The 25,308-nt window shown below is 45.2% G+C and overlaps 1 protein-coding gene across 1 annotated transcript in view; it reads right to left on the bottom strand.

Moving 5' to 3' along the window:
- The window catches only part of ERCC3 (ERCC excision repair 3, TFIIH core complex helicase subunit), a 72,171-nt gene that overhangs the window by 33,747 nt on the left and 13,116 nt on the right, over positions 1-25,308 (bottom strand). The window contains exon 10 of the mRNA XM_077449654.1: positions 2,426-2,628. Within this exon, the coding sequence (XP_077305780.1) occupies positions 2,426-2,628 (203 nt within the window). The remainder of the gene's footprint in view (positions 1-2,425; positions 2,629-25,308) is intronic.

Genomic DNA, 25,308 nt, shown 5'->3' with positions numbered 1-25,308 from the left:
TGTCGCCCATCCGTGTCCATCAATGCCACCTCATCGGTGCCACTTCATTGGTGCCCATCAGTGCCGCCTTATCAGTGCCCATCAGTGTAGCCCCATCAGTGCCCATCCGTGAAGGAGAAAACGTACTTATTTACAAAATTTTGAAACTGAAACAAAAAAAAAACATTTTTTTTTTTCAAAATTTTCGGTATTTTTTTATTTGTAGCACAAAAAATAAAAACCGCAGGAGGTGATCAAATACCACCAAAAGAAAGCTCTATTTGTGGAAAAAAAATGATAAAAATTTCATTTGGGTACAGTGTAGCATGACCGCGCAATTGTCATTCAAAGTGCGACAGCGCTGAAAGCTCAAAATTGGTCTGGGCAGGAAGGTGTTTAAGTGCCCTGTATTGAAGTGGTTAAGTGGTTAAACTTCCTGCATTTACACTTGTTTGGATTATTTATTTACACAGAAGTTCTATCCCTTTGATCTAAGAAGGAAGCTTAGTTACAATGTTGCAAGTAAAAAAAAAAAAAAAAAAAAACTTGACAGACTGCCCAGATGTTTTCTTTTGACAGCTGAGTGAGCAGATAGTTTCACCACCTGTTTATATGAAAGAATCAGCAACCTCTGCAGGAGAGATTGTGAGAGGGGGTGAATCGAGATCACAATTTTTTTTTAACGATTAATCGTGCAGCTCTAAATCCTTAAATTGAGAAGAATAAGGAGTTAATTAAGGCCGATTATAGTAAACTAAGGGTTAATAAGGGGTTAAACAGAGGAACGTTTGCTCATCCCTTTCATCTGCAGATGAAGAAACAGAAAGAAACAATGTTTCTTTTTCTTTTAGGCCGCGTACACACGGGCGGACTGTTCGCCCAACTTTGTCCGCTGAACAGTGTTTCAGCGGACAGTCCGCTCGTGTGTGGGCTTCAGCGGACAGTTTCAGCGGACAGTCTTACGAACAAAGTTTTTCGGAAATCCCGTAAAACTGTCCGCTGAAACTTGGTTTGAGCAGACAGTCCGCTCGTGTGTAGGCTTGTTCGTCAAACTTAGTTCCGCGCATGCTCAGAAAGGATTTACACGCCGAAGGTTGCATTGCAGTGTATAGGACGTCGTTTTTCTAGTCCCGTCGTACGTGCCGTTCACGTCATCGCGCACGGTTTCAGCGGACTGTTCGTTCATCGTGTGTGGTCAAGTCCGCTCATGCTAATTTTGAGCGGACTGTTTGTCAAACTGTTTGACGAACAAGGTGGGCGAACAGTCCGCGCGTGTGTACGCGGCCTTAGTGTTTCAGCGGCTGAGCAATGTTGTTAGGCCTCTTTCACACTGGGGCGGTGGGTGTGTCGGCAGTAAAGCGTCGCTATTTTTAGCGGGGCTTTACCAGCAATTTTGCGGGGCTAATCAGCCACTAGCAGGGCGCTTTTACCCCCACTATCGCCCAAGAAAAACCAGCTGCATAAGGGTTAAAACCACCGCAAAGCGCTGCTGCAGCAGCGCTATGCCAGCAGTATAGCCGGCAGGAGCGGTGTGTACACCGCTCCAAAGATGCTGCTAGCAGGACTTTAGCGTCCTGCCAGTGCACCGCTCCAGTGTGAAAGCCCTCAGGGCTTTCACATTGGAGAGAGGGCACTTTGCAGGTGCTGTTTTTAGCGCTGCAGCGCCTGCAAAGCGGCCCAGTGTGAAAAGGGTCTAAATAAACATTGCCGACTGCTTTTTTTTTTTTTGGACAACTCCAATTACCAGACTTCTTTAAACACTTCAGCTGTCAGCAGGGGAGACCCACTGACAGCTCAAAGAACCAAGCCTGAAAGTATTGGATTCAGGTATCGGTGCATTTGCACAGGTACCGATACTCGTGCAAATACTCTGTATCCGCACCGATACAGATACTAGTAATACATTTAATTTGTGCATTTAGCCCTATTACCTGGCGTTCAGCTTTTTAGCCCAGACTAGCAACAACGCTGCCTATAAAAACCCCTTCAGACTGGCCACGCTACTGACGGCCAACTAAACCCTGGGAGACTGACGGGCGTGCTTATAAAACATTTGCGCCACCTAATTACATCTTGTTGACCACACTGCTGGCAACCACTAAATAGAATAATGGCATTTAAATAGACAATTGAGCGTTCTACTTTCCTTATAAAACCAGCGGTGGCCGCAGCTCCTATTTATAGCTCAAAACAAAAAGAAAAAAAAAAGAAAAAAGGAAATTCTGATTTTCCAAATTGGTTGTTAGGGCTTTTCTTGCAAAGTGAATGACAGCCTGCGAATCTCAGGCAAAAATAAAATCCTTCTGCCTTCCACCACCAGGAGGGACTGCCAGCCAACAGAAGAACCCCCCCCCCCCAAAGCAGTTGCCTAAAAATACAAAGTGACTATTCATGGATATAACGGCTTGCAAATCCCCAAACCTCGTTGAGATGCAGGTCCACTTACTTGTTCAGTCGGATGGCGTACTCCTTCAGCGCGAAGACATTGTCGGCAAACACCATTATTTTGTCATTCCTTCTCTCGTGGAACTTAATCAGGAACTGGCAAGCTCGAAATTTATTTGGGTTCATGGTGTAGAAAAGAATGCGCTTCTTTGACTTGATCGCCACGTATTCTCGGTAGAACTCGGGTGACATAGGGCACCAGACCTGCGGAGGGGGAAAGACAAAGGCCGGGAGCGCGGCTTGGTTAACGGAAGTCGGGCAGACATCCTAGGCACAACGGTTTAATTTGTAAGGGAGAGGATGTGGATGAATGGAAGCTGGCAATCGCCTAATTGGGGATGGAAGACGAGTGCCGGGGGGGGACAATAAAAAAGTTTTCTACAGCGGTCTTTCTGGGTGGCGGAGAATATAAATATCTTAATCGCGGCTTTCAGGAGCTTAGGTTGGAATGGCGTATGAAGATGCGATTACAATGTTTTCAGAAACGCAGAATAGAGTGAAAAACCAAAACAAATAGAAACAGAAAAGGCAGATTAACATGCAAGAGAAAAATTAAATAAAAGCACAACAAGGAAAAAAATAAAAAAAATAAAGAATGAGAGGACTGGAATGAAAAAGGGAAACCATTGAAGCTAACCTCAAAGCATTAAAAAAATAAATAAAAAAAAAAAAAAAAAACACAACCGTTTTATGGAAAGCCATCTAATTATATAACAAATCATTAATTACAATATCAATCAATTAATAAATCTGTACCCACGCTTTCAGTGGTGCTAACCTGGAGCTAGAAGTCTTTAGTGTGGAGTTTTTAATCAAAGGTTTTAAAAAAAGCATTTGTGACTTACCATAAAATCTTTTTGTTGGAGGACATTACAAGGCACAAGAGGAGTATTCAGGTATATTGGGGTATGTTGCCGCCTTCAGGGTGACAAAAAGCGGTAAAGGACAGCCCAGTATAAGCCCTACCAATCACAGAAAGCCTCAGGTAATAGAAGAGTGGATCATAAAAACAGAGGGGAGGGACTTGTGTCCCGTAAAGAAAAGTTAAAAAAATAAAAATCTTAAATTGTACACACACCAGAGACACAGGATGTGTATTCAGTTATACTATGGGCCATTCCAGAGATTGGACCCTTTCTTCCCATGCTGTCAGAATCTGGAGCTGCAATGGTCTGAAAATAGGCATACATAAAAGTCTTAAGCCCCATACACACCATTAGTTTTTCTGCTGAATTTTTCCTTCAGATTTACCAAAATCATAATACATGAGGTCAAAGCTTAGGAGTTTCAACGTGTATGCAATCAGGCCGGCCCTTGCACTACATGGTTTTGGTAAACCTGAAGGAAAAACTCAGCAGAAAAACTGATAGTGTGTATGGGGCTTTAAGGAAGACAGCATTAGGCCCTAGACCTTAATGAGAGACAGGAGGCTCCTTCTAGGATAAAGGCTCCGGGCCCTTGAGAGAAGAGCTCCACTAGAGCAATGTGAAGGTCTGCCAACCTTAGCAGGGAAGTCGGCAAGTGTGACATGAAATGGGGTTAGTGAAAAGATCAAAATTACATTTTGTTGATCCCGAAACATATCGGCTGAAAATTGGATTTTCGGCGCATTGCCGAAATAAAAAATCTTGCCGATCATGGGTCTGAAAATGGGGCGAGGCCCCGTCCCCTGGTGCCGCCCACTGCGGGGGGCCTCTTCCTGGCTTGCCCCAGTCCTCACTCCCCACAGAGCAGTGATCTTTATTTTCGGTATCAGCACCAGAAAACCCATTCGGTGCACCCCTAGTTGCAATGGTCTAAAATTAGGCACGTGTACCGGTCTTAAAAAGGAGGACACCATTAGGCCCAAGACCCTCAAGCAAAAACTGAGGGTCAGCTGGTAACTTGAGTAGAGTGTCTGAATAGTTCAAAACACCTTGAAACCTCTCCTTTTCTGGGACAAAGGCTATGAGCCCTTGAGAGAAAAGCTCAACTAGAACAACCTGAAGGTCCGCCAACCTTTGCAGAGATGTCAGCAAGTTTAATGTCTGCCTTCAGCATAGTCCAGTATCAAAGACACATTAACTGGAGGCCCTGCTTCTACCTCTCAGCAGGGTCCACTACAGCTTCTGTTTCAATCCAAGGATATTGAGATCAGGAAAGCTAAAAATGAGCCCCTTCTGGAGCTAAAGCAACTGAAGAAAACAGCTGGAGGAGGAAAAAAAAAAAAAAAATGAAATGATAAAGAATACAAGTTTGGAGAAAGGACATCTATTGTCTTAGGACACTAACACAAAACCGAGGCATGCTTAGAGTGGGAAGGGTTATATTAGACCAGCCGTTCTCAAACTATTTGTGCCCCAAGGAAACCCTTGAAATAACTCCCAGGTCTTGTGTTTGAAAAGACGCAAGCAATCTACTAGCAAAAAATACTAAATTTAAACTTGTAAACAAGTGTCAGAAATATGCCAGGTCCTTAAAGTGTAAGTAAACCCTCCTATCATTTTCAGCCAAGGAAGCTGCCACCTTTGCCTCCGTTTAATCTACAACTGCCATTACGCGGGATGTGAACGGACGTGTTCCTGTGCAGCTCCGATCTCTCTTACAATCCTGCTCCATCCTGATCGACCATAGACAGAAAAAGACTAACTTCTCACCCAAACCAGCCCAAAGCGTTTCCAGCATCCCAGGAGGCGTTTTGTTGGTTGGGAAAGTGGCGAGGGAAGAAGCAACCCCCGGCACAAATAAGCATCACAGCCCACTCCTGCCAAGATGGCCGCTGCAACACCATTCATGGCCCTAACGCATCACCAACCTCCATTCCTGACCTCTTTGGAGACAGCCAGGATGCCTTCCAGCTGCCTTCCCCCGAGACGCGCCGGCCGTGTCCCTGTAAGCGACCCCAGGATATCCTCACTATCATTAAGGTAAACCATGCAGACCTTATGGGGAAGGTGGATGGGCTTTAACTCCACCCTCCCCAAACTTAATACATACGGGTGGAAGATTGTCACCCTGGAGGATAAGGTTGATGACCTCGGGAACCGTCTCTGCAGGAATAACCTGTGTCTGGCTGGTCTCCCAGAACGGGCGGAGGGATCCGACACCGTACCCGTCCTCAAAAGCTGGCTCGAGCAAGAATGTGGCCGCACTCAACTATCCCCCTGCTTTGTGATTGAGAGGGGCCACCAAGTTCCTGGGCGACCCCTTCCTGAAGGTCACCCTCCACGTAGTGTGGTGATTCATCTCTTCAACTACAGGGATCCCAATTCTATCTTGGGGGCTGCCAGGAGGAAGGGAAGTCTTCGGATTAACAACGCCGTGGTGTCCCTCTTCCCTGACTACTCTGCTGAACTCTAAATTTGAAAGAGCATCAATCTCTGAGGCCCTGAAGAACAGCAAACCATGTTCTGTGCCTTCAGGAGACTCATCTCATAGAGTCTAAAATTCTGGCCCTCAAAAAACATTGGGTGGCCCATAACTACCACTCTACTTATTATAACCAGTCCAGGTCCCATGCAACCCTCTCCAGAACAGACTATGCCCTGGCCATGGGGGACTTTTAACCCAGTGTCCAGTCCATAGCATTTTTACCCCAGACAGTGTGTGATCATTCTATAATATAGGCGGGCTTGACTGTGAGCCACAAACCATTGTTCAGGGTTTGGAGACTCAGCCCTTTCTGGATTGCAATGCCCGCAAATCTCAGCGTCCATCCTGACTGACATAACCAATTACTGGTCCTTCAGCAGCGACTCTGCAGCCGGGGGCACTGTCGGGGACGCCTTTAAAGCGGTAGTCAAGGGCTCATATATTTCACGCATTAAATGATATAGATCCGCCGGGCGGGCCACGCAAGAAGCTCTCCAAAAGTCGGTGGGAGGAGGCACGCACTCATCATATGGGTAGCCCCTCCTCTGAGACTAGAGGCATGTTGACGGAAAGCTCATTGAGCGCTACAGCTTCATATGGTGGACTTGACCAGGAAGCTACAACTATACCTCTCTCATGAGCATGGGGAGGGGGGGGGGGTGGTAGTCTACTTGCTTATCTTGCCCATACGGACCTTCAGGACAGTTTGATTGCTGGAATTCAACTCCCAGACGGGTCAACTACTACTGACGCACTGACTATTAACCAAACCTTTGCAGATTTCTATAGCACACTATACGCAATTACATTTGTCCCTTCAGAACAAGCCTTTCTAGGCTTCTTTGAATCACTTTACTTCCCAGCACTTAGTAGACCCCAGCAGCTTTTCTTAGATAAACCTATTACGCTAGAGGTGGTAACTACAGCCATACATATATTACCAACCAATAAAACTCCAGGCCTGGACGGCCTCCCCTCAGAATGGTATCAGACACACATAGAATTACTGGCTCCCAGGCTCCTTAAGACATTCCAAGACTCTATTAAGCTGGGGAAACTTCCGGACTCTAGGAACGAAGCACTCATTGTTGTCATACCTAAACCTGGAAAGTATAAGCTGCAGCATGGGTCCTACCGTCCCATATCCCTCTTAAATAACAATGCCAAAATTCTAGCAAAGACTCTCGCCCTTAGACTTCAGACGGTCGTTCTATCCCTCATACCGTCAGACCAATCCAGTTTTATGCCTGGCAGGAGCACATTTGATAACATTCATAGATTATATTTACATATCCATAGTGCAGCACATGCCTAGAGGTGTTAAAAGCCTTTGACACTGTGAGCTGGCCCTTCCTCTGGGAAGCTATGGCATGGGTGGGTATTGGTCCACACTTTGTCCAGTGGGCTTGATTATTATATGCAGACCCAAGGTCCGGAGTCTGCACCAACAAGGATATCTCTAGACCATTTTCCTTGGTGAGGGATACCAGGCAGGGGTGCCCTCTCTCTCTACTTCTGTTCGCATTGGCCATTGAGCTATTGGAACTGGCGGTGCAACAGACATCAGAGATAGGGGGCATCCGATCAGGTCCATTAGAGGAGAAGATCTCGCTCTACGCAGACCTTATATTATTGGATGGTAGAGAGAGCTCATTTACTAAACTGTTGCATGTTGTGGAAGAGGTTGGTGCGGCTTTGGGGCTCCAGGCGGGTTGGGAAAAGTCTCAGGTCTCTCTCATAGAGCCCCCCTTTCCTATTATCTACAAATGTCACATATCCAATTAACATCCTCCTTTAAATACCCAAGTATTCAAATACATGCTGATCTCTCTAAATACGAAGAACTTAGTCAGATGATGGATAGGTTCCGTACCTGGTCCTCATTGCTCTTTAATCTAACTGGCCGCATAAACATATTTAAAATTATTTTTCTACCAAAATTCTTCTATTGTTTGAGCTGCCCCAGTTTTTTTTTCACTAAAGTTTTTTGCAAAAGTAGATTCCACCCTTTCCTCCTTTGTCTGGAATAGTCGCCAACCTCATATAGCCAGGTCCTCCTTACATGCGGCGAAGGCCGCGGATGGCCTGGCCTGTCCAAACTTAAGAAATTATTTCCTTGCTTCCCAGCACCTCACCTATGTCCATGCTTGGTTACACTCTGACCCCCAAACTCCTGCCACAGCACTCTTATTGACCCTCTTTGGGCCTTCTACCTCTCTAAGGGAGGAACTCCATAGATCGAGGAGATTGGGTGGGTCCAGATTCTCCCTTGTTGAGGTTAGCTTTATGGCTTGGAGGGAGGGGTGGGGAAACTGAACCAGTCTTCTCTGGGTATCTCACCACAGACTCCTCTGTGGCAGAACCCCAATCTCCCTGAGCTCTTCAGCCACCCGGATTCGATATGGTAGAGTCAGTTTGGAATTACACATCTATCCCATATAGTTGAGAATACCTTACTACCCTTAGATGTACTCAGACTTAAATATGGCCTGGACAATAAATCCTTCAATTCATTTTAAGACACGCCATTCGGGCACAGTTTGGGTCATTGACCTCATGGAATCGTCTATTGAAGACCTCTCGTCGTTCCCGGTAATTGGAAAGCTGGTGACGAACTTCTATGGTCGCCTCCAGGTGGTGGAAGAAGATCCTTTCCAGAACTCTCATTGCAAATGGCTGTTGTCTATGCCTGAGCTTTCTGAAGAGGACTGGGAAGACGCAACCGAGATATGCTTTCAGGATATAATTAGCACTGCCAACCTACTGGTACAATTTAAGTTTATACACCACCTGCATTACACACAAGCTAGGCTGGTTCGGATGGGTCTGGTACAGGATATTGCATGTGCTAGATGTGATATGATTGCTGCTGACTTTTTTCACATGTTCTGGACGTGTTCTGGGCTTTCAACCTTCTGGAAGGATTTATTTATTTATTTTTTTGACCACAAACTTCTCCTGATACCTCACACTCCGGAAGTTGGACTTTTAGGAATTCTTAATGTCCATGTCCCCCGTGCACACACCAGGACTTTGCTATGTATACTGTTATTTTAATGCACGTAAAACCATCCTATTGCACTGGAAGGATGTGGGCCCCCTTTCAGCACACTCCTTCCTCACTGTTCATGAGGTCCTCCCCAAATTCAAATGGATATATAAGAGTAGGGCATGCCCTAAGAAATTCTCCAAAATATGGCAACCATGGATAGATGTCAGGGAGGATTTCTAAGGGGATGTCCTTTCTTCACAAGCTCTTCCAGTGAGTCATCCACCAATGTAATCCAATAACACGGTACGTCAAGATGCCAAAACTAATAAATCACAGATTGCCTTATATGAAACATCCAATGCCGGGGGGGGGGGGGGGGGGGATCCTGGATCTTTACTGTTACAGGGTCGAACATGTTGAGGGATTGAGTGAGTGTAAGTATGAATGCATGAATGTTTGTTGGGGCATTTTGGTTTCTTATGGACTGTTAAAATTGCTCCATTCTACATACTATGGGATTGGTTCTGTTATGTGCACCTTACACATATGTAATTGCAGTCTGTCTCTGTTGTTCTTCTGATGCACAACCAAAAAGGAACACCTTTTAACCGCTTGCCGACCTCCTCATGCCGATATTCGTCGGCAGAAAGGCTCGTACAGGCAGAATCGCGAACATGCACGTTGCCCTTTAAGAGGCGGGCACTCGTATGCCGCTGGCGGCATGCACGCCCGTGGCAAGCTCCATAAGACGGTTCGCGGGTCCCGCAGACTCGACCGCCGCAGGGATACCCGCGATCGCCTTATGGGGAGGAAGAACGGGGAGATGCTAATGTAAAGAAGCATCTCCCCGTTCTGCCTAGTGACATCACTGATCTCTGCTCCGGAGCAGAGATCAGTGACGGGTGATACACAGCCACGCGCCCCCACAGTTAGAAACACGCCCCTAGGACACACTTAACCCCTATACTACCTAGTGGTTAACCCCTTCACTGCCAGTGTCATTTACACAGTAATCAGTGCATTTGTATAGCACTGATTGCTGTATAAAATGACAATGGTCCCAAAAATGTGTAAAAAATGTCTGATGTGTCCGCCATAATGTCGCAGTCACAATAAAAATTGCTGATGGCCACCATTTAAAAAAAATAAATAAACTATTAATAAAAATGCCATAAAACTAGCCCCTATTTTGTAAATGCTGTAACTTTTGCATAAACCAATCTCTTATTGCGATTTTTTTTTTCCAAAAATATGTAAAAGAATACATATCAGCCTAAACTGAGGGAAAAAAAATGTTTTTTTATATATATTTTTGGGGATATTATAGCAAAAAGTAAAAAATAATGCGTTTTCTTCAACATTTTCGCTTTTTTTGTTTATAGCCCAAAAAATAAAAACCGCAGAGGTGATCAAATACCACCAAAAGAAAGCCATTTGTGGGGGAAAAAAAAAAATTTTTTGTTTGGGAGCCACGTCGCACGTCCGAGCAATTGTCAGTTAAAGCAACGCAGTGCCGAATCGCAAAAAGTGCTGTGGTCAGGAAGGGGGTAAATTCTTCCGGGGCTGAAGTGCTTAAATTTTTTTTTATAATATATATATATATATAAGATGAGCCACGAATTGTCGCAAGCTGCATAATTTGTGGTCTTCCCCACCCATGTAAGATCAGTAGACTGAAGGGACTTTTTTGTTCATTTTTTTTTTGTAATCCTTCCCCATGTATACAACAGTTAGAAGCCTGTGAACCTCAAACAGTGATTGTATTTAACCAAAAATAGGGCTGCTCTGTGTACTCACACCGGGGTTATGTGATATTACCAGCTCAGGTGTAGACCGTTCATAAAAAAAAAAAAAAATAAATAAAACTTTCCTGGCGCTCAGCCCGGCCTGCGATGGGAACACAAAGCCGGCTTCCAGACTCTTATTATAAACAGACGGATCATCCGGACACAATGCCAGGGTGCCTCTAGTCTAATAGAAAGTTACATTTGCCCCTCAGGCATACAAAACTATTTTCATTCTTCCTCAATAGGCGGCTGGTCGGCCCCTTACACGGACTAATACGGAGTGGAAAGGAATGGGGTTGGAGAGACGTTGGAAACGATACAATTACACAGCTTGATAAACAGAATTAAAGCCAATCTCCGCATACAGGAAAAAAGTTCCCAGAACATGTTCGTACACCTGCTGCAAATGGAGGAAATGTGCAGACACGCAGCTCCCTCTAGTGGTGGGATAGCAGACAGTGCAGTCTTTTGAAGTATTATAATCGTTTTTTTTTTTTTTTTTTTTTTTAACCACTTTAAGACCAGGACTTTTCTGGAACTTTGCGTTTAATCACTTCAGCTGTGGAAGGTTTAACCCCCACTTCATGACCAGACCATTTTTTGCAATACGGCACTGCGTTATTTTAAGACCCCTTTCACACTGAGGCAGTTTTCAGGCATTTTAGTGCTAGAAATGGTGCCTGAAAATGGCCCCCCCATGTTAGACTGGGGTGGTGCACTTGCTGGACCTTCGAAAAAGTCCTGCAAGCAGCATCTTTGGTCCCCTGCCCATTGGAATGCATGGGCATCAATTTGGAAGCGCAGCAACATGGGCGCTTTTAACCCCTTCTTGAAGGTTAAAAGCGCCCAGCTAGCTGTGGAAAAGCAGGGCTTAAACAGCGGTAAAGCACCGCTAAAAAGCCTGGTGTGAAAGGGCTCTGACAATTGCGTGGTAATACGATGCTGTACCCAAATAAAATGCATGTCCCTTTTTCCCCACAAATAAAGCTTTCTTTTGGTGGCATTTGATCACCTCTGCGGCTTTTATTTTTTGTGCCATTAACAAAAAATAAAAAATTTCCTTTCTCCTATAAAATACATCCAATAAAAAAATAAAATTATATGTGTGTGTGTGTGTGTGTGTGTGTGTGTGTGTATATTATATATATATATAATCGAATTTATTCATCAATTTAGGTCAATATGTATTCTGCTACATATTTTTAGTAAAAAAATAAAAGTAATAATAATAATAATAATAATAATAATATATCCCAATAAGTGAATAATGATTGGTTTGTGCAAAAGTTATAGCGTCTAAAAAGTATGGGATTATTTTATGGAATTTTTTTTTAAAATTTTTTTTACTAGTAATGGTGGCGATCAGCGATTGTTAGCAGGAATGTGACATCGCGGTGGACAAATTGGACACCTGACACTTTTGTTGGGGACCAGTGACTCCAATACAGTGATCAGTGCCAATAAAAGCAGTGTGGCGGCTTAACTGGAGGAAGACAGAGAGCCGCGTTTCCGCTTAGCAGAAGCACAAGATCTCCATCTTTCTCTCTGACAGATCGCCGTTCTGCCTCTCCTTTGAACAGTCTGCGGTGACCAACCACAGCGGGCGCAGGGTGCATCACCACCCCCCCCCCCCCCCCAGACCCTGTGCACAAAATCACGTAAAGGGAAGTATATCTGCATGGGGCGTCGTCCTTAAGGAGGTTATAATTTTAGATCCGGATTTTTCACTAGAAAATGACTGAGAACCCCCAAACATGTCACAACACAACAGCTCAGAAAGGGAAATCGCTGTACCAAATTTGGACTGTTAGTACAGCAGCTCCTACCGGAACTGTCAGTTTTTTAACTTATAGTGTCAAGCCCCAAGTGTTGGCGCATTGTTATGGTATCTTCCATAAGCGAGATTATTCTGTGCATTGAGCCCCCCGCCCCCATCACCGTCAAGAACCTAAAAAAAAAAAAAAAAAAAAAAAAATGGTGCCTAGTTATCAAGATTAGTGATCAGGTGAGCTAATGGTATTATTGGCTTAGTCCCTTGAGGACGACTTGAGGCATTTATTATTTGCGAGTTGAATATACGTCTTTTTTTCCGAAAGAGTTGCAGTGGATCTTTCAAATTGCACGCAGAAGATAAAAATTAACCAGTTAATACTGGACTTGTTCAGTCGATAAAAATTGTTAATATGCCCAAAATACACCCGCAAGTTCTGCCAATAAGTGTAATTTCAGTTTGGTGATGTGTAATCCTTTACCCTTCCAATAACATCTTCCTGATTAGTGCTTTTAGGAGAGGGCGCGGCGCCCCCCCCCCCCCCCCACGTTCGCTTTTTGGTGTACAATGCATGCGTTTCGGTCCCCGCCTCCATCTGCTCATGTATTATAGATACCTTCCTATTTTGTAAGATAACGAGAAGTGCTTAACCACTTGCTTACTGGGCACTTAAACACCCTTCCTGCCCAGACCAATTTTCAGCTTTCGGTGCTCTCACACTTTGAATGACAATTACTCAGTCATGCAACACTGTACCCAAATGAATTTTGTGTCCTTTTTTTCCCACAAATAGAGCTTTCTTTTGGTGGTATTTGATCACCTCTGGGGTTTTTATTTTTTGCGCTATAAATGAAAAAAGACCGAAAATTTTGAAAAAAAACGCATATTTCTTTGTTTCTGTGACAGAATTATGCAAATTATTAATTTTTCTTCATAAATTTTGGCCACAATTTATACTGCTACATATCTTTGGTAAAAATAACCCAAATTAGTGGATATTATTTGGTCTTTGTGAAAGTTATAGAGTCTACAAGCTGTGGTGCGAATCGCACAAAATTGATCACATCTGATGTACTGGTGGCCTATCTCGCTTCTTGTGACCCAAACAAGTCAGGAAAGTACAAATACCCCCCAAATGACCCCTTTTTGGAAAGTAGACATTCCAAGGTATTTAGTAAGAGGCATGGTGAGCTTTTTGATGTTGTCATTTTTTTCCCACAATTCTTTGCAAAATGAAGATTTTTCATTTTCTTTATTTTTCTCCACAAAATTGTCATTGTAATAGGTTATTTCTCTCACGTGGCATGTGTATACCACAAATGACACCCTCCAAAAAATTCTGCTACTCCTCCTGAGTATTACAATACCACATGTGTGGGACTTTTTCGCAGCCTGGCCACATAGAGAGGCCCAACATGCAGGGAGCGCCATCACGTGTTCTAGGAGCATAAATTACACATCTAACTTGTTGACTACTTATTACACTTTTGAAATACCAGGACAATGACACGTGACACTGATGACAGATGGCACTGATACGTGGCAATGATGACACTTATACGTGGCACTGATGACACGTGGCACTGATGACAGATGACACTAATATGTGGCACTGATGACACGTGGCACTAATATGTGGCACTGATGACACGTGGCACTAATACGTGGCACTGATGACATGTGGCACTAATACGTGGCACTAATACGTGCCACCGGTGACAGATGGCACTAATACGTGGCACCAATGACACGTGACACTGATGACAGATGGCACTGATAAGTGGCATTGATGACACGTGACACTGACAACAGATGGCACGTGACACTGACAGGTGGCACTGATGACAAATGGCACTGATACGTGGCACTGATGACAGATGGCACTAATACGTGGCACTGATGACAGATGGCACTATGTGGCACTAATAACACGTGGCACTGATGACAGATGCCACTTATACGTGGCACTGATGACAGATGGCACTGGGGACAAATGGCACTGACAACAGGTGGCACTGGGGACAGATAGCACTGCGGGCAGGTGGCACTGGGGTGGGGTGGATTGCACTGGGGTGGATGGCACTGGGGCGGATGGCACTGGGGCAGGATGGCACTGGGGGGGGGCATGGCACTGGGGGGGGGGGTGGCACTGGGGGAGGATGGCTCTGGGGGAGGATGGCACTTTTTATTAAACTTTTTTTTTACTTTTTTTTTTTTTTTTTTCTTTTTTACACTGACGGCTGCTGCAGCCGTTCTTCTCTCCCCTCTCACACGCTGTCTGTGTGAGGAGGGAGAGCGGCGCTGAGAGATGATCTCATATGTTTACATATGAGATCATCTCCCATTGGACACGCCGATCACGCTGTAAACGGCCGCTGTGATTGGCCGTTTACAGCGATCCGTGTTTGCCTGTCCCCGGGGGACACGGCAAACACAGAACTTCCGCGATGCGCGCCCGCGGCGGCGCGCATTGCGGAAGTAAACACCAGGCCGTCCAGGGACGGCCAGGCACGGGAAGCCGCCCGCCCTAAGGCCGGCATTCGGCTATAGGGCGGGCAGGAAGCGGTTAAAGTACCTACAGTGAGGGAAAAAAAGTATTTGATCCCCTGAAGATTTTCATATATTTGCCCACTGACAAAGAAATGATCAGTCTATAATTTTAATGGTCAGTTTATTTTATCAGTGAGAGACAGAATAACAAAAATATCCAGAAAACACGCATTTCCAAAAAGTTATAAATTGATTTGCATTTTAATGAGTGATATAGGTATTTGACCCATTCGCAAAACATGACTTGGTACTTGGTGGCAAAACCCATGTTGGCAATCACAGAGGTCAGACGTTTCTTGTAGTTGGCCACCAGGTTTGCACTCATCTCAGGAGGGATTTTGTCCCACTCCTCTTTGCAGATCCTCTCCAAGTCATTAAGGTTTCCAGGCTGACGTTTGGTAGCTTGAACCTTCAGCTCCCTCCACGTGTTTTCTATGGGATTAAGGTCTGGAGACTGGCTAGGCCACTCCAGGACCTTATTGCGCTTCTTCTATAGCCCCTGGCTTTGGGTCATTGTCATGCTGGAATTCCCATCAATGACCCATTTTCAATGCCCTGGCCGAGGGAAGGAGGTTCTCAACCCAAGATTTGACAGTACATGGCCTCGTTCATCATCCCTTTGATGTGGTCAAGCTGTCCTGTCCTCTTATCAGAAACCCCCCCCCCCCAAAAGCATAATGTTTCCACCTCCGTGTTGGACGGTGGGGGATGGTGTTCTTGGGGTCATAGGCAGCATTCCTCCTCCTCCAAACACGGCGAGTTGAGTTGATGCCTAAGAGCTTGATTTTGGTCTCATCCGACCACAACACTTTCCCCCAGTTGTCCTCTGAATCATTCAGATGTTCATTAGCAAACTTCAGATGGACCTGTACATGAGCTTTCTTGAGTAGGGGGACCTTGTAGGTGCTACAGGATTTCAGTCCTTCGCGGTCTAGTGCGTTACCAATTGTTTTCTTGGTGACTATGGTCTCAGCTGCCTTGAGATCATTGACAAGATTCTCCCGTGTAGTTCTGGGCCGATTCCCCATCGTTCTCATGATAATTGAAACTCCACGAGGTGAGATTTTCCATGGAGCCCCAGACCGAGAGAGATGGACAGTTATTTTGTGTTTCTTCCATTTGTGAATAATCGCACCAACTGTTGTCACCCTCTCACCAAGCTGCTTGGCGATGGTCTTGTAGCCCATTCCAGCCTTGTGTAGGACTACAATCGTGTCCCAGACATCCCTGGACAGCTCTTTGGTCTTGGTGGAGAGATTGGAATCTGATCAATTGATTGCTTCGGTGGACAGGTGTCTTTTATACAGGTGACAAGCTAAGATTAGGAGCACTCCATTTAAGCTTATTACCTGTATAGAAGACACCTGGGTGCCAGAAATCTTGCTGACAGATGGGGGATCAAATACTTATTTCACTCATTAAAATGCAAATCCATTGATAACATTCTGGAAATGCGTTTTTCTGGATATTTTTTTTTATCAAATAACAATTTATTTAGTTTTCGTGGTCGCATAACAAAAGTAGTAGTGCAGGCATACAGCAATGGTAACATGGCTTCCAAAACACAGGAGGCCCATTGTAAGTGGACAGTGCAGAAAAGTACAGTACCGGGAAATACAGCGGGGTCAGGCCAACCGACCCAGGGTGCACAGCAGGACGGAAGACACCAAAAGTCAGTTATCCGTGCTGGAAACCGAAAGGCCACCCGGGGTCTGCTGCTTAGCTTACATGCCAAACTTAAAACAAAACAAGGACCATCAGTAGTATGAGCGAGAAGAGTGGAGGAGAGAGAAGGGAAGAAAGAGGGAAAGACAGAGAAAAGGAAATAGAGTGCCAACGGTCCACATCACCATGTCCACACCGGTTCACCATCAATCCTCCAGCAGCCACCATCTCCCCCAGACCAGGTCATGCTCCTCAAGCCTGTCCCTCACTCTGGCAGTCATCTTCTCCATGAGCTCAACGTCCTTGATCCTGGAGTAAAGGGCCTCCCTAGACGGGGGCAATGGATTCTTCCAGTTAAGGGCTATCAGGCAGCGGGCCGCTGTCAGGATGTGCCTAAGGAGCTTCCGGCCCGGCCTAGTCAGAGCGGGTTGGGACAGGCCCATCAAGAAAAATTTGGGGGAGTGGGGTACAGGAACGTCGAATAGACGCTCGAGCAGCCCACGAGTCGTAAGCCAGTATGGGGCAATCAGGGGACAGGCCCAGTAGATATGGAACAGGGAGCCCCGCTCCCTCAGACATCGCCAGCAGCGATCCGAGGTAGAGGAGTATATCCTGTGGAGAATATCCGGGGTCTGGTACCAGAAGAAAAGAATTTTGTAGAAATTCTCTTTGTACAATGTACACAGAGAGGATTTGGCTGCCTGGCGCCACACCCCCTGCCAGGTCTCAAGGGGGAGCTCCTCACCCAATTCCCCCTCCCAGCGTTTCATGTAGGAGTGCTACCCCTTCGTTTGAAAGTGGTATGCGTTGAGGACGCGGTATATGTCTGAGATCAACCCTCTGCGATACCGTCCTGCCAGGATTATCTGTTCAAAGGGAGAGGGCGGGGAGAACCGTAGGTGAGGGGCCCTAGATTGTGCAAAGTGCCTAATTTATAGGTAGCTGTAGAACGTCTGATGGGGGAGGTCATGCTTAGCCTGGAGCTCCGAGGAGGACAACAGCCGTCGTGTTCTGGGGTCCACTAGGTGCCCCAAGTGAAACAGGTCACGCGAGGCCCAAGGCCAGGACATCTGGTGGGTCAAGCTGGTCGGTAGAGTCGGGTTATAGAGGAAGGAGGTCAGTAGGGAGAACTCCGAGTGGAGGCTGTGGTCGCGGGAGAGCTTCCGCCAGAGGAGACAAAGCTGGGCCATCGGCCCCAGTAGTCGACCCAAATCTATATCAATCCTTGCTCCCCATAAGAAACTGTTCGGGTGTACAGGAGCCAGCCAGATCTTTTCCATCTCCGACCACCTATTATAAGATTTCTGCGGAAATACCCTTAGAGCCCATATTTCATTGATCCCCAAAGAGGGCAAGGACCCAGGCCTGTGTGGGAGCTATCGACCTTTTTCCCTCCTAAACCTGGATCTGAAGCTATTTTCCAAAATCCTCGCCACGCGTTTGGCGCGGCACCTGCAGTCTCTCATACACGTCGACCAAGTAGGCTTTATCCCCTCTAGGGAGGCCCGGGACAATACTGTTAAAGTCCTTAACCTGGTGCATAAAGCCAAATCATCTGGCACTCCCTGTCTCTTTGTGTGTACGGATGCTGAGAAGGCCTTTGATCGGGTTGACTGGACGTTTTTATTCTCGGTCCTCCGACACATAGGCCTAGGGGGACGAATGTTGCCCTGGATAAGTAATATATATTCCCGTCCCTCGGCTCAGGTAAAGGCGAATGGAGTGCTCTCGGCTTCTCTCGACATCAGGAATGGGACCAGACAGGGGTGCCCTTTGTCTCCCCTTCTTTTCGCGCTGTCCTTGGAACCCTTTCTTTCTACTATCCGACGAAACCCCGACGTAACGGGACTCCTTATGGGCAGCACCGAGTGTAAGATTTCGGCTTATGCGGACGACATGCTGTTTTCATTAACGAACCCCAGAATCTCCCTGCCAAGTCTCCTTCGAGAGTTCCAGCTTTACGGAAAGCTCTCCCACCTCAAGATAAATTTTTCGAAGTCGGAGGCCATGGGGGTGGCTGTACCACCGCAGACGCTACTAGATATGCAGTCTACCTTCCGTTTTAAGTGGACTCACACGGCCCTGACATACCTCTGTACGCAGATCCCGCCCGACATAACACATACATTTGCGATGAATTTCCCCCCCCTGGTTGTTAGGACACGCGCTCTCCTCCAAAAATGGAGCTCCGGCTTTCACTCATGGTTCAGGAGATGCAATCTCATTAAAATGAATATACTTCCCAAATTTACCTATCTTTTTCAGGCTCTCCCGATCCAGATTCCGGTCCCATTCTTTAAACGGGTTCAGTCCCTACTTACTCAGTTTATATGGGCACGCAAAAAACCTCGACTTAAGCGATCGCAATTGACTCTAGCCAAACAGCAGGGAGGGCTGGCTCTTCCTGATTTACGACGCTATTACCAGGCCTCTCACATGGGGCGTGTGTTAGATTGGAATCGTAACCGTCTGACTAAGCTGTGGGTGCAATTAGAACAGTCTTACTCCTGCATTCCCTTGAAAAGTGCCCTGTGGTGCTACAAAGATTTGCCCAAGGCGTTGAAGTCGCACCCTACTATAGGGGCTTCTTTGAAAGTCTGTCACCGGATTGCTACCCAAAATATACTGACATCTCTGACTTCCCCCTTGTTCCCTATCCTTGGACATCCGAGATTTGAGCCGGGAATTTCCGCCCCAGAGAATACGATCCGCTCAAAAGTTCCAATTTGGACCATGCGTCTAAATTTGTTAGCGACGGTAGGTGGCCATCCATCTCAATTCTGACCGATCCAGCGGGAAAGTTTGTTACCTTTCTGGAGAGCGGTGCAACTGCATCACTTCCTCCATTCTATCCCCAATCCCACAGATTTCGACAACCACCTGACAGACTTTGAGGCTCTCTGTACAAGTGATGGCCCCTTGGCCCACATCCTCTCTCAGACTTATACGCTCCTGAACACACTTCCGGAGCATCCACATTTACCATGTCTGTCCAGTTGGGAGAGAGATCTTAACTGCTCGTTTTCCCCGGCGCAAAGACAGCGCATTGTTACCCTCGCTCTCAAGTCCTCGCTATGCACCAGGATTCAGGAGACAAACTTTAAACTTCTTACCAGGTGGTACTTGACACCATCTAAGCTACATAAGTGCTTCCCCGCTACCTCTGACAAATGCTGGCGATGCGGTGAGGAAGAAGGCACTCTGCTTCATATATTTTGGTCCTGCCCAAGGTTGATTGATTTCTGGAGAGGAGTCAGACGCATTACACAGCAATTTGTGGAATTCCCACTCCCGGATGAGGCGGCTTTCTTTCTCCTGCACCTCTCACAGGTCCCCATTAAGCAATACAGAAAGTCCATCCTGCGGCATTTACTAAATGCTGCAAAGTCCTGTATCCCGCTTTATTGGAAGAACAGTTCCCCCCCTTCTATTGCTCACTGGGTCAGGAAAGTAGAGGACATTAAAAAGATGGAGGACTTGATCCTTACGGCACAGGATAAACAGGAGATTTTTAAACAAACCTGGGATGGTTGGAATGTTTTCATATTTTCTCATATTTTCGCTGGAGGGGCGCCGCCTGCTCTCGCCTTAGTGCCAGGGGACGGCCTGCATGGGCCCCCTGGGACGGAGGTCGCCATCGCGTCTTTTCCCTCTTTTCTTTCTTTTCCTTTTTTTTTTCTTCTCTCTTCTGCTCTCTGTATTCCTCTCTCTCCCCCCCCCCCCCCCCCCTCTGTTACTCTTTCTTTTTTTTTTGGAAAAAGTGAAAAGTGGGAACGACAGACCCCTACCCCTCTATGGGGATGGATGGTGCCGGGGGGACTTGGGGTTTATATGATCCCAGACCCTGGCACGATATACGCGCTATATTTTACTTCATTATGATTGCAATATGACAGTCCTAAAGTCCCAGTTTTTTATCTGTATTGAGATTTGCTTAATTGGATTGCACTTAACTTGTTGTTGTATGTTGTAATACGGGGACGGTCTTCCCCAGTTTGGAGTTGAATAAAATTTATATTTGAAAAAAAAAAAAAAGATTTCTGCGGAAACCAGGAGGCTATGGCCCGCAGCTGAGTGGCCTGGTAGTAGCGGACTAGGTCGGGGAACGCCAAACCGCCGTCGGAGCGCGAGGCCGTCAGGACAGAGCTCGGGACCCGGTGTTTTCTGTAGTTCCATACGAATTTCAACAGATCCTTCTGGAGCGCGCGTAACTGTGCATACGGGACTGGGATCGGCAATGTCTGGAACAGATACAGGAGCTTGGGGAGGATCACCATTTTAATAGACGTGATCCGTCCTATGAGCGATATGTGGTGGGCCTTCCATTTACGTAGTAATTCCCTAATCGCCCGAAAGAGGGGGGGGGGAAATTAGCCTGATACAGGGAGTGGAATGATGGCGTAAGGAGGACCCCCAGATATTTAAGGGAAGAGCTTTCCCATTTGTACGGGAAAGCGGAGCGTAGGCGGGTCGTCTCAGACGCCCCCATGTTTAGGGGGAGGGCCACCGATTTGGATGGGTTAATTTTGTAGCCGGAGAGTTCCCCATAGCGGTCCAACTCGGAGTGGAGGTTGGGGAGTAAGATCCCGGGCTGAGCCAAGGTAAGGATAACGTCATCTGCGAAGAGCGAAATCTTGAATTCCTTGCACCTGACCGGGATCCCCCGAATATCGGGGTTGCTTCTAACGGCAGCCGCCAGAGGCTCCACACATAGAGCAAAAAGGAGAGGAGAGAGCGGACAGCCCTGGCGGGTGCCATTAGTGATAGTAAAAGTAGAGGACGTGGCGAAGGGGGTTTTAACCTGCGAGGAGGGGGTGGTGTAGAGGTGCCGCACCGCTCGCAGATACGGGCCCCGGAAGCCCATGCGGTGTAGCGTGGCCTCCATAAAAGGCAGGCTGAGGCGGTCAAACGCCTTCTCAGCGTCTAAACTGAGAACCAAAGATCCTAGGTTATCCCTATTCGCCACGTCAATAAGATCAATGATTTTCTGGATATTTTTGTTGTTTTTCTGGCCTCTTGCTGTTAAAATAAACCGACCATTAAAATTATAGACTGATCATTTCTTTGTCAGTGGACAAAATCAGCAGGGGATCAAAAACTTTTTATCCCTCGCTGTATATGAAAAATAGTTTTAATATCATAAATTTGTGAATTGACATACCGTTTTTATCTAATTTAGATATTGTTATAAGCTCCTGAAAAAGCAATTAGTCGCAAAACATGTTGGGCTGGATCTAGATACCTGAGGTAGCGGCAACTCCCCAGCCAAGTGATACTTTAAAGCCGGGTTCACAGCAGCGTCCATGTTCTCCCTTTCAGGTCCGAATTGTTGCCTGAATTTAGACCTGAAAGGACCAGAAGACGCACAGAACCCTTTTCCGGTGCTCTCAGGGAATGCCCCCGAGGTGTGTGAACCGTCTCCATTGAGAGGCGGGTCACACTCTCCTGTCATGCGAATTGGTTACGGGGAAACCCACATCCAATTCACATGAGTGTGAACCCAGCAGACAACCATATACTGGGCAGATCAATCTGTTTTTAATGATATTTAAAGTGAAGTTGATTTGCTCTTAGAATTTTTTTTTTTTTATAATTAATAATTTAAATAATATGTGGAATAAAGTTGATTTTAACATCTTCAGCCCCAGGAAGGTTTTTCCCCTTTATGACCAGGCCATTTTTTGCGATTTGGCACTTCATTACTTTAACTGACAATTGCCGTGGTCGTGTGACGCTGTACCCAAATAAAATGCATGGCCTTTTTTCCCCCCACAAATAAAGCTTTCTTTTGGTGGTATTTGATCACCTCTGTGGTTCTAATTTCTTTCACTATAAACAAAAAAAATACAGACAATATATAAAAATAATATATATATATATTTTTTTTTATTGGATGTGTTTTATAGCAGAAAGTAAATTATATATATATATATATATATATATATATATAGATAGAGATATATATATATATATATACACACACACACACACACACACACACACATATACATACATACACACACACACACTTTCTGCTATAAAACAAAAAAATAAAAAAATTATATTTTAATTAAAATTATAATTTTTTTTTTTTTTACCTAAAAAAAAAAAAAAAAAAAAAAACAAAATCGAATTTAATCATCAATTTAGGCCAATATGTATTCTTTTATTTGTTTTTGGTAAACAAAATAAAAAAAAATCCCAATAAGCGTATATCGATTGGTTTGCACAAACGTTATTGCGTCTACTAGCTATATAGAATATTTATACATTTTTGTTCACTAGCAATAACAGCTATCAATGATTTTTAGGTGAAATACAGGACTCTCTGAAAACATGTGGTGTGGCAGTTTTGAGATGCACAATAAGGAGGCACTTGAAGAAAGATGGGCTGTATGGTCGAGTCACCAGAAGAAAGCCATTACTATGCAAATGCCACAAAGTATCCCTCTTACAATACGCCAAACAGCACAGAGACAAGCCTCAGACCTTCCGCCACAAAGTAATTTGTAGTGATGAGACCAAAATTGATCTTTTTGGCCACAACCATAAACACTACACTTGAATAGGAGCCAACAAGGCCTATGATGAAAGGTCCACCATCCCTACTGTGAAACACGGAGGTGGATCGCTGATGTTTTGGGGATGTGTGAGCTACAAAGGCACAGGAAATTTGGTCAAAATTGTTGGCAAGATGAATGCAGTATGTTATCAAAAATACTAGAGGAACATTTGTATTCAGCAACCAGAAAGCTGCACATGGGACGTACTTGGACAGTCCAACATGACAATGACCCAAAACACAAGGCCAAGCTGACCTGTCATTGGCTACAGCAGAATAAAGTGAAGGTTCTGGAGTGGCCGTCTCAGTCTCCTGACCTCAATATCATTGAGCCCCTCTGGGGAGATCTCAAAACGTGCCGTTCATGGAAGACAGCCCAAGAATTTACAGGAACTGGAGGCTTTGTGCCAAGAGGAATGGGCAGCCTTACCATCTGAGAAGATAAAGAGCCTCATCCACAAATACCACAAAAGACTTCAAGCTGTCATTGATGGTAAAGGGGCCAATACACGGTATTAAGAACTGGGAAATGTAAACTTTTGATCAGGGTCATTTGGGTAGTTTCTTTTGTCATTATGATTTAAAAAGAGTAAACACAGTTGATTGATAATAAATGGCTTCAGCCAAATAATAGCGATAAGTGAAAGAAAAGTTTTTTGTGCAATATTCATATTATCTGAAAAATGGCCAAGAAATCATAAATTCTGCCAGGGTATGTAAACTTATGAGCACAACTGTATATCCTGTAATTTTTATTTTACTGACTGTTACAATAAAGTTCTTATATTTGTAAAAAAATAAAAGAAATATGTATTTTCTATTTACAGGTGTAGAACTAGTGCTGGGCTCTCATTAGACCAGTATGCTCTGCAAACAGTAACTTAAGAGGCACCCAAGTTTAACCGCTTCTGGACCGCCCCCCCATGCACATATACTGCTGCAAAGTGGCCCTTCGGTGCGAAATCACGTACCTGCACTACTTTTATTTTTTTTTCTTTGGGTCAGGGGCGTGCATCCAGTGACCCCCTCCCACTGATTGGACACAGCAGGAGCCAATCAGTGGGTCCCGCAGACCTGATGTCCACTGGGACCCACTGATCGTTCCTGAGGCCGACAGAACGGGGGTCTACCATGTAAACAAGGCAGATTGCCGTTTTGTCAGAGGAGAAGATGGAGATCCTGTTTCTGCTAAGCAGGAACACAGATCTCCGTCTTCCCCTAGTCAAAGCACCTCCCCTACAGTTAGGAAGCACACATTTGACCCCATGATCGCCCCCGATGTTAACCCCTTCCCTGCCAGTGTCATGAGTACAGTGGTAGTGCATTTTTTTTTTTAAGCACTGATCACTGTATTGATATCACTGTCCCCAAAAAGTGTCACTTGGTGTCAGATTCGTCCGCCGCAATGTTGCAGCCCTGCTAAAAAAAAAAATAAAAAATAAAAAATCACTGATCGCCGCCATTACTAGTAAGTAAATAAAAGGCAGCACAGTGGTGTAGTGGTTAGCACTCTCGCCTAGTAGTTAAAAGGGTCATTGGTTCGAATCCCAACCACGACACTACCTGCCTGAAGTTTGCATGTTCTCCCTGTGCCTGCGTGGGGTTTCCTCCGGTTTCCTCCCACACTCCAAAGACATGCAGGTAGGTTAATTGGTGCCTGTCTAAATTGGCCCTAGCATATGAATGTGACTAGGGACCTTAGATTGGAAGCTCCTTGAGGGTAGGGACCAATGTGAATGTATATGTAAAGTGCTGAGTAAATTGACTGCGCTATACAAGTACCTTAAATAATAATATTAAAAAAAATAAGAAAATTCCATAAATACATCCCATAGTTTGTAGACGCTATAACTTTTGTGCAAACCAATCAATATATGCTTAAAAGGGATTTTTAATTTTACCAAAAATATGCAGCAAAATACATATTGGCCTAAATTGATTAAGAAATTTGATTTCTTTACATTTTTTTTACTGGGTGCGTTTTACAGCAGAAAGTCAAAAATTGTGTTTTTTTTCAAAACCGTCTTTTTGTTTATAGTGCAATAAAAACCGCAGAGGTGATCAAAAACCACCAAAAGAAACCGCCATTTGCGGGAAATAAAAGGACATCAATTCGATTTGGGTACAGCATCCCACAACCGTGCAATTGTTAGTAAAAAGTAATGCAGAGCCTTATTGCAAAAAAAGTCCCAGAAGGGGGGTAAAT

This window comes from Lithobates pipiens, unplaced genomic scaffold (genome assembly GCF_037356315.1).
Source record: "Lithobates pipiens isolate NorthernLeopardFrog02 unplaced genomic scaffold, aLitPip1_a1.2 Scaffold_22, whole genome shotgun sequence".
Lineage (NCBI taxonomy): Eukaryota > Metazoa > Chordata > Amphibia > Anura > Ranidae > Lithobates > Lithobates pipiens.
Note: the sequence above shows the minus strand (reverse complement) of the source record. Positions and strands in the feature narration are given on the sequence as shown.